The sequence below is a fragment of the Lepidochelys kempii genome, chromosome 3 (genome assembly GCF_965140285.1).
Source record: "Lepidochelys kempii isolate rLepKem1 chromosome 3, rLepKem1.hap1, whole genome shotgun sequence".
Classification (NCBI taxonomy): Eukaryota; Metazoa; Chordata; order Testudines; family Cheloniidae; genus Lepidochelys; species Lepidochelys kempii.
The window spans coordinates 210959344-210972503 of NC_136382.1; the positions used below are offsets into that span (position 1 = coordinate 210959344).

The window sequence follows — 13160 nt, forward strand, 5'->3', positions numbered from 1 at the left end:
GCCCACCCGGCCCCTGGGACATGTCTGAAAGGGGGCACCAGAGACGCTGTAAAACCATGGGCACAGGATTTTACACACAGCGAGCGTGAGAGGAGCGGTTACCTTTATTCCCGGGAGGGGGTGATGGGGGCACCTGGTTGTCGGGGCCAAGGCAAGCAGCTTCCCCTGGGGAAATGCCACCTGCAATGCCAGAGAGCCCGCAACGTTTGTTCCATGCAGTGAACTTCAGAACCGGTTTCTCTGAGCTGGGCAGCGAACCACCTGCCCCCTTTGCTGGGGCGGCTCTGCCTCGGGCTGGCAGGTGGCGGGGGGCGGCTCTGCCTCGGGCTGGGGGTGTCAGGCACCCTGCTCGCGGGGGGGGGCGGCTCTGCCTCGGGGTGGCGGGGGGCGGGGGGCGGCTCTGCCTCGGGCTGGGGGTGTCAGGCACCCTGCTCGCGGGGGGGGGGCGGCTCTGCCTCGGGCTGGCAGGTGGCGGGGGGCGGCTCTGCCTCGGGCTGGGGGTGTCAGGCACCCTGCTCGCGGGGGGGGGGGCGGCTCTGCCTCGGGCTGGCAGGTAGCGGGGGGCAGCTTGTGGGGGGGGGAATCTGCCCCGGGCTGGGGGTGTCAGGCACCCTGCTCGTGGGGGGGGAATCTGCCCCGGGCTGGGGGTGTCAGGCACCCTGCTCGTGGGGGGGGAATCTGCCCCGGGCTGGGGGTGTCAGGCACCCTGCTCGCGGGGGGGGGGCTCTGCCTCGGGCTGGGGGTGTCAGGCACCCTGCTCGCGGGGGGGGGCGGCTCTGCCCCGGGCTGGGGGTGTCAGGCACCCTGCTCGCGGGGGGGGGCGGCTCTGCCCCGGGCTGGGGGTGTCAGGCACCCTGCTCGCGGGGGGGGGGCTCTGCCTCGGGCTGGGGGTGTCAGGCACCCTGCTCGCGGGGGGGGGCGGCTCTGCCTCGGGCTGGCAGGTGGCGGGGGGCAGCTTGTGGCGGGGGGCTCTGCCTCAAGCTGGGGGTGTCAGGCACCCTGCTCGTGGGGGGGGGCTCTGCCTCGGGCTGGGGGTGTCAGGCACCCTGCTCGCGGGGGGGGGCTCTGCCCCGGGCTGGAGGATGCTGGGGGGACCCCGCTTGCTGGGGGGGGCGGCTGCCTTTGGGTGGTGCGCGCCGGGGACCAGCCCTTAAACCCCGTGCGGGGCTGGCGAGCTCGGATTTCGGTGCCGGGGGGGAGCCCGCGTGGGGGGCGCAGGCGGGTCCGGGCCGGAGCTGCAGGCCCCGGCGAGGGGGAGCCCGGGGCGGAGCGCGGCGCCTGCGAGCCGCGCTGGGCTCGCCGGGCTCGCGGCCAGGCTGCAGAGCTCCCCCCACCCCCGGCTTGGCGGGCGCGCAGGCGCCGCGATCCCCACTGCAGCAGCCGGCGCCGGCCGAGCTCCGCGCAGCCCCGAGCGAGCCCCGGCCCCGCAGCCCCCGGCCCGAGCGAGCCCCGCAGCCCCCGGCCCCGCAGCCCCGAGCGAGCCCCGCAGCCCCCGGCCCCGCAGCCCCGAGCGAGCCCCGCAGCCCCGGCCCCGGCCATGGCGGCGCCCCGCAGCGACAGCGAGAAGCGGAAGCAGATCAGCGTGCGGGGCATCGCGGGGCTGGGCGACGTGGCCGAGGTGCGGAAAAGCTTCAACCGGCATCTGCACTTCACGCTGGTCAAGGACCGCAACGTGGCCACCCCCCGCGACTACTTCTTCGCCCTGGCGCACGCGGTGCGGGACCAGCTGGTGGGGCGCTGGATCCGCACCCAGCAGCGCTACTACGAGCGCGACCCCAAGGTAGGGCCGCGGGGGGGGGCCCCGCAGCCGGCGGGCGGGCGGTGCGGTGCGGTGCGGTGCGGTGCGGGCGGGGGGGGCCCCGCAGCCGGCGGGCGGGCGGTGCGGTGCGGTGCGGTGCGGGCGGGGGGGGGCCCCGCAGCCGGCGGGCGGTGCGGGGCGGGGCGGTCACCCCGCCTGAGCCCGGCGCCCTCCCGCCCCGCTCCCGGCCGGGTTCAAAGCGCCCGTCCCGCCCTGCAGCGCCGCCCGCAGCCGGTAGGGCTCCGTGCGGGGCGGGGGCTGCCCCGGGATCCAGGGGCCGGAGCGGGGGTGCCCTGGCAGAGGTTTCTGAGGCCCGGGCAGGGCAAACCTACGACTTCCCAGCGGGTCCAGCATCCCTGGAGTCAAGGCGACCGGTGGTGGCCAAGGGCTGCGTGTTCCTGGCAGGTCTGGGGGTCGCTACTGGGGCAAGGAAGCAATCTGCTGGGAAAGGGAGTGACCGCAACTGGGAGGGAAGCAGAAGGCGGCATGGGAGGAAGGCGGTGTCCTAGAATTGTTCCTCAAAAGAGCTGTCGGCTCATCTAGTCCAGCCCTTCTCAAACTTTAGCAACCCCAGGACCCCCATTTTGATTGTAAACTTTTTGGGGGTCTCCAAGCCCCCCTGCTCATCCCCAGGCCTCACCCCGACTCCATTCCCCCTCCCTCTGTCACTGGCTCTCACCCATCCTCACTCATTTTCACCAGGCTGGGGCAGGGGGTTGGGGTGCGGGAGGGGGTGCGGGGTCGGGCTCTGGCAGGGAGTTTGGGTGCGGGCTCTGGGGTGGGGCAGGGGGTTGGCTGAAGGGACATGCTGGCCGCTTCCGGGATCGGCACAGAGCCAAGGCAGGTAGGGAGCCTGCCTTAGCCCCATTCCACTGCTGGACTTTTAGCGCCTAAAATCTCCTGGTTTGGCTTCAGTAGCCTCCAGGAGATAAGGGGAGGGGGAGGAGTTGATCAGTGGGGCCTGCGGACCCCCTGGAATACCCTCAGGGACCACCAAGGGTCCGCGGGCCCCAGTTTGAGAAATGCTGATCTAGTCTATCCCCTTGTCAGAGGAGGGTTGTTCCGTGTGTGACTTTAAATGTGCCAAGTCGTGAGGCTGTCCTAGATTCACAGGTCTCATCTGATCCATATAACAGGCCAGAGAATTTCACCCAGTTCAGCAGGTTGTCTCCTGCATCCTTGCAGGGGGGACCGATGCTTGTGTAGTTCTTTTGGGGAAGAGAGAGCGGTACAAGGATGCAGCTGTGACTACTACTTGCCGACACATCACAGCAGAACAGCTGTGTTACAAAAATCAGGAAATGTAAAACTTGTCAGCTCAAATCCTCAGCGCGGATTAAAGGCCAGTGCTTCTGTTGATCTCGGGGAGCTCCGAAAGGCTTCCATAGGCCAGGCAGGCTCTAGAAGAGTTTGCCAGAATAACTATACCTGCAAAGCCTGCTACCGTAAACGCAGTTTATGCTGTCAGAAAAGTTCCTTTTCTGTTATCTCCTGGACCGGTTCGGCGAGTGAAAGAAGACATGTTGCTGAGAGCATTGTTATGCTGCTATTACCATGGCTACTTTAGAGCTTTTGCCGGGATAGAAATGTGACACCCTCCTCTCCTCCCCCCAACAAGTCATACTTTAACCACTGCCTTTGCTATGACCACAAAGGTCTTTCACATAGACGTCGCTATAGACGTCAGTGGGCGTTGGACCAGGGACTGTCGCAGGACCCTGTGTTTGTTTCATTTATAATATGCGCCCAATAGAGATTTAGATGAAGAGAACATTCCATGTTTTCTGTCTTAAAGTACCTTTTCTGTCCCTAATACAGAAGAGCAAATATGCACCATCCTTCCTCCTAATCCAGGAAGATACAAGGAAGGAGAGAGTGTTTTGCAGGCGATCAATCACATCACTTGGCACACTCAAAAACTAGGCTGGACAGAGGCTCGCTAGGAGGCATACAGGGAAAAGTGTCTGAAGAAAGATTTAAAACATCGCACTCATATTTACTCTCAGCTTAGTAAAATCAAGGCATGCAGTGATATGGGAAGCTGCAGAAGACTATTAAAATTGAGAACATTAAAGAACTCTTCTCTGTGCCTTTTGACACTTTTAATTCCGCTCAGCTTGGCCAATGGAAATGGGCAACTCTGTTTCACTTCTTCTACTTGACAGTTTCTAATCGATTTCACTGTCAAGTTCTCATACTAACCGAGTGCTGTAATGTTTGAGATGCCAAAAGTGCAGAGAAATAGGTATCTATTTAAAAGAAAATTGTTTCTATTGTAATGAACAAAAATTAATGGAAACGTGTCTAAAGTTTTGTAAGCTTTTACGGAACCTCAAATTTAAGTCAAATTTGCCTTGAACAGTGTCGGTTTAACATAGGAATTTGAGGCCAGATTCTCAGCTGCTGTGCACAAGCTGAGAATGTGAACCTTGATTCATACATCCTGGTTTTCTTGCAGGACAGTTTCCTAGTGCTGTAAAAGGAATGGTTTGGTTCTGTGTGGCCCACTTCTTCTTACTGTTTGAGTCACTCACATCCTGATATGAATCCTACAAATGGGCTTTATTTAGCATGCATCAAACTTCAAAATATGGCTCTTTTAAAACTAGGATGGTCTCCCCAAACAAGAGTTCCTCCTTAGGCATATTATACTTGCTGGGAAGAATATAACAGCAACCCCAGGGGTGTGTACCAGTTGCTTATTTTAAAGGAATGAAACGTATTAAAGTCAGAGTGGGAGGGAACTAACCAATGTTATTGCTTATCCTACTTCCTTAACGTAGTGTTTTCTAGGGAAGAAATGAACCATAGGACGGATGCTGATCAAATATTTGTCCAGTGAGAAAATGGGCTCGGATAAAGCCATTTGCTACAGCCAGACTCACGGGAGCTGAGGGGAATGTCTCCCCACATAACTTTTTGTTACCGTGTTTATGTCCCTATCAGATATTAGTTAATATTGTTGCACTGTGTGGATCAGACAAGTGGGGCTGTTTAATCCATAAATCCCCATGGCTCTTGTATGCTTGCAGTGATGGTGTAGAAAGACAAGTGATACTTAAAATAATGCCACAGTCTCAAAATTAAGGGTGGTTTGAAGTACCAACTGGATCAATAATTCAAGTTTCCTGTTCACTGTGTGAAATGGATTTCTGAAACAGAATAGTTGGGTGGATCTGTTTAGGATGGAATTCACCCCATGGCCTTCTATAACCAAAACCCCCCGTCAATAACACTTGACTCTCCCTGATTTCCAGCCATGACATTTTCTCAGCCCTAATCTGCCTCAGCAAGCCAAGTCTCCTGGAAGATGGGATTCATTTAAAATTCCAGCCCTCCATAAGAGCCCCAGAGGGATGTGCGTTGCTGAAAATGGTTGTGGAAAGTTGAGTCCGTATTTACTGAGCGATACCCAGTCACGGCACTTTCCTTTTGTTCCCAGAATCTCATAGTGGGTGATCAGCGTGGCACTGGTTCGTTTCCACGCTTCTCAGCAGGGGTGACCGTCATACTAGGAAATAGTGCATGGCATAGGGCCTGATCCAAAGCCTGTTGAAGACTCCCATTGACTTTGGATCCAGCCCACGTTGATGAATACAATTAGGAATCTTATGCGACAGGGCCTGGGCGTGGCATTTCAGCTGCGAAAAGGCAGCACTGTACTGTGAAGAACTGGTGTGTAAATACGCCGCCAGGCCTCCCCGATCACTTGCGTTCTAAGTTAATTGGGGAAACAATCTTATCAGAAAATGACAGCTGCTGTAGGAAAGTCACGCTCTGGGCCGAGATAGGCACAGGGGCGCTCCGCTGACAAGTTCCTCACAAGAATCTCTCTGGCAAACAAAACGTGATCCATGTTACGCAACAGGTGGCCGGGCCGCAATTCATGAAAGCCTCCCTGTCGCGTCGCTTGATCTGATTTCAAGGGGTTAACAAGCGCGTGTTCACTAGAGCCAGGCAGGAGTTTTTGGATGGAACTCTTTTTGGTCAGAAAATGTCAATCCAATGAAAGTGAAACTTTCTGCGGGAATGTGCCAGTTTCAATCCAATTTTTGGGAAAGATTTCTTAGACCGAGGATGGAATTCCCGATCAAAACTGGAGAGAGAGAGACCCACCCTAGAATCGCCAATAGCCTAGTGGTCAGTGCACTTGGACTGGAACCCAGGTTCAGGACTGGAACCCAGGTTCAAGGCTGGGCTTGCCTGGTTCAGACCAGGGACGTGAACATGAGCCTCCCACATCCCAGGGGCATGCTTGCTCTCTCTCAAAAAAACCTTCCAAGGGTCTTGTTTTGTCCCAGTGCGGAAAAGGGAAAACAATTCCTTCCCCACCTCTAGTGCTGTCCTGAAGCGAGGCAAGTTGAGAATCGCTTCTGAGTGCAGAGAGACCTAACGTGAACCTTCTTTACAATGAAGTGTATTGTGTTAGGAGGGACTGCTTGGTGGCTGCATGCCTCCTTTTGGGGAGGAACATATGGGGGACATTGCTGGTAGGATGTACTTCAGAAACTGTTCTTCAAAAGGCAAAGCAAGCCACACAGGAACATGACATGGGGCACGTATGCGGTGTGGGAGTCATGGGTGCTCTCACACCAATAACTAATAAAATTAATGATATCTTTATAGCTTTTCCAGCCTGCTCTAAAACAGCCTGCACTTAATGGCTGACCAGGGACTGGCTTTATTAACAAGGAAATAAGAACAAAGATCACGCAAAATTCAGGGCAGATCTTCTTCCCAGGCTTGGCTGCTCCTAGGGCGAGATGAGGTCGTGTCACTCCCACCTCTCTCATATCTGAGTAGGATAATGAGCCTGAGTCAGCAGAACCCACTTAACATTCCCCAGCGGGATCAACATCTGCTAACAAGGGGGGGCGGGGGAGGGTGTTTTCTGGCAAAGGATACTACCCTGCTGCTGTTGGGTAGAGGGGAGGATACAGTCCCTCCATGTGAAATACAAACCCCACTCTTTAGACCTGAGGGGCAAGAACGGGGGGAGGGTTCCCATTCCCGGGGTCTGGTGGAGTGTGTCCCTCTCTGCACATTGCTCAGACATCCTTGTGAGGAAGGATCAGTACTTGGCTCAAAGACAGAATAGCTACTGAGAGAGAAAGCATGGATTCAGAAACAGAAAGATTCACAGATTCCAAGGCCAGAAGGGACTATCGTGACCATCTAGCCTGACCTCCTGTCTAACACAGGCCAGAGAACATCCCCAGAGCAATTCCTAGAGCAGAGCTTTTTGAAAAACATCCAATCTGGATTTAAAAATTGCCAGAGTTGGAAACTCCATCACAGCCCTTTGTAACTTGTTCCAGTGCTAATTGTCCTCACTGTTCACATGTCCTGGAACAAGAGGCAGTATGTCTCTCAACGGACCTGATTGCATTTTTGCAGTCTTAATTGTGCATTAGCATTAGTTTTTCTTCATAGAATATGTGTAAATTTCACCTCCATATTCAGCCCCCTTTGTGTTGCAAAGTCTCAGCCTGGGAAGTAAAATTAATTTTCTTCCTTCTGTCCTTTTGATGTATTCCACCAGCGTATTTATTACCTGTCTCTGGAATTCTACATGGGCCGCACCCTGCAGAATACAATGGTGAACCTGGGTATGCAGAATGTCTGTGATGAAGCCATTTACCAGGTAAATTTCTCTGGCAAGTCCTGGTTGGAGTTGGGCAAAACTTTTTTGCCAAAATTTGTTTAGAAAGAAAATTGATTTTGACAAAACTAATTTTTTTAAGCCATGTCTGGTTTCTATGGAAATTTTTGATTTTTTTTCATCAAAAAGCCAAACTCCTGTAAATGAAAGTATTTCCTTCTGGGAGTTGTAGTTCGGTTTTCTCATGTCCCCATTCTCCTCTGTGGGCTTTGCTCCCCACCCAGACACATTTCCCAAAATGCACTATAGCTAAGGATTACCATGATGCAACTGCCTCCTATCACCCGGGGGAGAGATCATGGTGCATAATGGGAAATGTAGTCTGACCAGGGAGCCGAGCCTAGGAGACGAATGGGAACATGAGAGGCTTTTCCCACAACTCCCCTGAGGCACCACGGCGGCATTTCCTAGTAGAAATATTTCAGGTTTTGGTTTAAAAAGAAAAAAGCTTTGTTTGTCACTGAAAAGTCAGTTTTCTGTAGAAAATGCAACAAAAAGTACGTGTGTTTTCATTTTTGTCAACGTTTCCCCAGAAAAAAGCCCACTTTCCAACCAGCTCCCTTCCCCATTTTCTCCTAGCATCAGTTGGGACTCACAGGGTCTGAGGAAGCCGTGACTGAAGACAGTGGCCCAACACCCATCCATTTCAGGGATGCAGCCGGCTAATGGTTCGGGGCTTGATCTTGCAAGGCATTGAGCACTTTGCATGCGACAGGGTGAAATGTTTAGACGTGATTCACTACAAGCATGCTCGTTTAGTCCGACGTAGAGCTGGTGAAAAGCAGTGAAATGTGAATAACAATTTTCATGACTTTTTTTTTAATTGATTTTTCAAAAGTTGGTCAAATCTTTTCAGTTTTCAACCAGCTCTATAACTTGTCAGAAAAATGAAAATCTTCTCATTAAAATGTCCATACTTTTGAGGGTGGAGGGGAAGTTGGTTAAAGGTTGATATTCTGATGAAAAAATTAGCTAAAAAATTGGAAACAGAAATATTTCAATGAAGGCCAGTGCAGTCAATGGGACACCACAACAAAACGTTATTCACGTGAATGCAGCTCGGAAGATCAGGGCCTGTCGTGGCAAGTGTAGCATGATGCGGTTTCTGTGGTAAAAGCTTCTCCTACGAACTCATAGTTTTTGTCACTCTGGCCTGAAAGCCCGGCCTCTTCAAGGTGTTGCCTTCACCCAGGCCTGCTGCCTGGGAGCTCACAAAAGTCAGTCTCTGAACCCAGGCTGCCCGTATGTCCTGCAGTAGGCCTGGCTCCGAATCCCATGCTCCCATCACATGACCCTTGGACTCACTCCCTTCACCTGGGGAGGTTCTAGGATTGCCAACCCTCCAGGATTGTCCTGGAGTCCCCAGGAATTAAAGATTAACCTTTTAATTAAAGATTATGCCATGTGATGAAACCTTGAGGAATACGTCCAATCAGAATTGGTAACCCTAGCTACACCTGGCACAGGTGAGGCGGAGCCCCAGCATTCTTAAAGGGCCAGCTTGCCCTGTGACAATCCCATTCAAAAGCTTTCTGTCCCTTACACTGATGTACTAGGCCAATATAAAAGTATCGTTCCTGTTTAAATGTCCTGCTTCAGGGCTTTTGCCTGGGACTGTGCACCAGTTACTATCTAGGTCACTCTGAAGAGTCTGTCTAAAGCCAAAACATCCGCCACCCAACGGGGGCTCTTGTATGCATGAAGCCATTGATCAGAGGGAGCTGAGGCCTCTCGTTTACACCAGTGTAATTCCATTGGCCTCAGTGTATTTACCTGTACTTTACACCAGTGTGAGTGAGAGGAGACTCAGGCCCAAGGTTTGAGGCCCCACTGGGAGGCTTTCTCCTGAGTTCGGTGGGTGTTGGAGCTGGCCTGCAGAGCCCAGACTCTTCTGCAGCCTGCTCCGGGGCGGTAGGCCCAGACCCTCCGTTTAGCTGCCACTGATTTCAGTGTTCGTTCGGAGCCTGAATACCTCTGGGAATCTGGGCGGTAGAGCCTACACGTTGTGGTAGCTTGTTACGAAGTGTTTGTGATCCGGGCGTGGTGCGGCCCTGTGCAAAGCATGGGCTCCTTGGGACTGGAAGCATCGTAAGAGAAGAAAAATGGAGCAGCCCCTCCTCTCACCCGCTCCCACAGTTATGCCGTGCTTCTGTAACAGACTCGCTTTCCATTTGAAGACTGACTGCTTTACACAGACCCCTGACAGGGAGGGTGTCGGTTTACTGAGTCCTGCCCCAGTGCAGGGGGCTGGACGAGATGGGCTCTTCCAGCCCCACGCTTCTATGAGTCTGTCATTCCTGTGTCCTGAATCCCTGCCCAGCTCCAGTCAGGCTCCCACCAGGTTGCCTCTGCCAGAAGAGAACTTGTGTGGAGGGGGAACTGGGCAGGAGTCTGTCAAAACACAGGGGCAGGCAGGGAAATGCAAACCCAGGTGGCTCGTCATTGTTCTGTATCCTGTCATGGACCAGGGCAGCGGCGTGACCCTGCCCTCCAGAGCTTACAGCCTAAGCAGACAGAACAAATGGAGAATCAGGAATGGGGATGTAACCTACACATGTGGTCCGTGTCTTATCAGCATCAGTGCGCTCACTCTCTCTCTTTAATTCCTCCCCCTTTTGCCATCGGTAACCAAAGCAAACGGCTTGCGCAAAGCTAATTAATTTTACAGCATCCTGAAGTGTCCATCTAATCTACCCACGTTTGGTCTAATGTTATTACTCCCTTGAAAGTGCCGTGACTCATGAAAGCCAGTTACTTTGGCAGAGGCCCCAGTATCCCTCTGTCCTTGAAGCAATTCTAATAGCTTGAAATGTATATGTGTATCATCCAGCTTGTTAAAGATTCAAGAGGCTGGGCTTGGCTTGGGCATATTTTTGTTTCAGAGGTTGTTGATCATAACAAAGCTTTTCTCGTGGAAACCGGTTGCTGCAGGATCCGTCTGCAGTGTGCGATGCACAGGCTGCCGGTAACACAATACATTGCAATGGGAGTCGGGTCCGTGAGGAATAAACTTGAAACCTCTTCATACTGTAGCATCCTCTGTGAGTAATAGGGGACTTAAGCCCCGATCCTGCACATGGCCCTGCACTTGCCCTGAGCCCCACTGGGGCTCTGCCCACACAGAGGTCGTTCCAGGGTCAGGGCCTTATCACATAGGCCTTCAGTCTCCTTTTTCTACCTGGTCTTTGCTCACAACTGCGGCTCAGTAAAGCCACCTGGAAATTAAACCCAACCAGCCGAGGTAGGGTGACTTGGAGAGATGTTGAACAATCCATCTCTGGGCCGAAGGAGAAGACAGTTAGACCGCATCTACACACACAAGTTGCACTGCTGTAACTATTCCAATATGACTGTACCTGAACAATCCCTCTAGTGTGGACGCCGTTATACTGGTATAAATGTGCTTCTAGGGGTTAGCTGCATGCCTTTGTGGGGCGTAGTGGTGTCCACACTAGGGGTTGTATTGGCATAATTATATTGGTAAAAGAAAATAAATCGCACCCAAAATTACCTACTTGGACTTGTCCAAAAACCACATGTTGGTAAGCGTCTCTGACCAACGCTAAAGTTCTCCATTGCTGTTACTCACCATAAATGGTGGGTGACAGCATAATAGTGGGCATAATAGTGCAGAGGCTGAATGTTTGTTAATACTTGGCATTTTACTATTTAAAGCAATCTACTGACAATTGCTAATTAACACACATAATGGTCCCCTAAGGGAAGTATTATCATCCTCTTCTAACAGATGGGAAACTGAGGCATGGGGAGTTGGAGTGACTTGCCCAAGGTCAGTGATGGAGCTGGGAAAAGATCCCAGGTCCCCTGAGTCCTAGCCTAGCAGTCTAACCACTTCCTCCCTGGTAAGGGCTCTGAGATCCTTAGCTGACAAGTAGTTCATTATATCAGTGAGCTATTTCTGTATTTAAACGGTAACTTAGTGGTGCTCCCTGTTTAGAAATAAAAAACAAATTCTGGGCTAAATAAAGTGCAAGACTCGGGAACTGCTACGTGGAGTTACATCGGTAATAGGAAAGGCAGACAGAGTTTTGTGGGGAAATGTGTAATTAAGTAGTTCTTTCCCTCCCATCCGCACCATTCACATCCCTTTAGAGGAAGAAAAGCCTTTTAGGTCAACCAAGGGATTGTCAACACACACTGGTTGTGCTGCTTTAACAATGCTGGTGTAGCTAACATGGTGTCAGTTCCCTAGTGTGGACACAGACTTTATACCAGTATAAAAGTGCTTTAGAGCAGTGCAGCTATCCCGGTACGGGAAGGGGAATAAGCTAAACCAGTGTAAGGCACCTTTGTGCCAGTATAACTGCCTCCACGCACGGGATTATTTTGGTAAAATAATCACACCCAGAACTGCTCCTCCATACTTGGACAGCAAACATGGCAGCCTCAGCTCCTGATCCCACTCTGCTCTTGGTAACCAGCTATCCTCAGATGTAAAGTGAATTTAAAGTGGAATTAGAAGAGATGATGGAAAACCAGAATTTCTGTCCTGTAGGATATTCCCAATAGTTCAACATTTGTTTTCATCCCGATTTGAAATATTGAAACTTCTGATGGAATAGAAAGTTCTGGAAAAATCTCAATTCAGAAACAAAGTGCTTTGTTTCAGGTCCACGTTAATCTCTGCATCCCCCTGAGCCTGCTCTGTTGCCTCCTAGGAGTTGTAGTTCTGAGTCCTTTTTGCTCCCAGTCTCTCTTGTGGGCCTTGCTCCCCCATTGGACTACATCTCCCATGATGCACTCTGGCAGATGCAAAGGTTAATGCAGATCTGAAATGGAGCAGTTTGTTTCCATTTTTCCCAATGGAAAATTCTGCCGAAATTGATCTTTTCCCACCGAAAATTTCAGTGTTGACAAAACCCCATTTTTCCAATGGGAAGAGGTTATCTTTGAAATTTTCAGCCAGCCCTAGGCATTAGTTTTGGTGATGGGAGTGGAGGCTTGGCCTTCCTGAGTGGCTGTGGAGATGGTGGGGGAAGGAGAGACTGTTGCTGGGGGTAGGTCAGGGGACAGGTTTTGGAAGGTCAGAAGCTGAAGCAGCCTTTGTTGCTGGGAAGTTCTGAGCCAGAACACTGGGGGACATTTCAGCATAGCAGGAATAACTTGCAAGGTCAACCCGTGAACTTGGCATTAACCATATTCTGGGATAAGAAACCCCTGGGCCCCAGAATCCTTCGAGGCTCAAGGTACAGTTATTAACCCTAGAAAGAAGGCGCATCCTCAAATCGTTAGGCAAATAAACCAGCAGTGATGATTTGTACTGTGACTGGCTGATTGGCATCCCTTCCCAGATTAAAGGTCTTTATACTTTTGAGGGTTGCCAGCCAAGAAGCGTTTGGTGTTTGATGTAGCAAAGGAAACCTGCAGATCCTAATAAAAATGACGTTGGCAGTGGGATAGGGTCATTTGTCCGAGGAATTAGATTGCTGTGGGAGTGGGGGGGAGCCTGGGTGTGTTTCTCTCCTTCGGAGGGCTGCAGGGAAACATGCCTCAGGGCTCTGTGCGGGTGATGCCCTGGTGCTGAAGTTGCCGCTTTCTCAACAGCTGGGTCTGGACTTGGAGGAGCTGGAAGAGATTGAAGAAGATGCTGGCCTGGGTAATGGAGGGCTGGGTCGCCTGGCAGGTAATGCCCCTGTTCTTTGTATTCCCAGTGATACCCTTGGCAAGGCTTGGCTGCTT

The 13160-nt window shown here is 52.3% G+C and overlaps 1 protein-coding gene across 4 annotated transcripts in view; it reads left to right on the forward strand.

Moving 5' to 3' along the window:
• Nucleotides 1-1444: 1444 nt before the first annotated feature.
• Nucleotides 1445-13160, forward strand: part of PYGB (glycogen phosphorylase B) — a 42798-nt gene continuing 31082 nt past the window's right edge. The window contains exons 1-3 of one of the 4 annotated variants that reach the window (XM_073339950.2): nt 1445-1780; nt 7341-7442; nt 13026-13104. In XM_073339950.2, the coding sequence (XP_073196051.1) occupies nt 1538-1780; nt 7341-7442; nt 13026-13104 (424 nt within the window). In that variant the 5' untranslated portion in view covers nt 1445-1537. Of the gene's footprint in view, nt 1781-7340; nt 7443-8135; nt 10502-13025; nt 13105-13160 lie in introns of those variants that run through there. The other 3 variants (XM_073339946.2, XM_073339948.2, XM_073339951.2) reach the window with 3 other exon arrangements.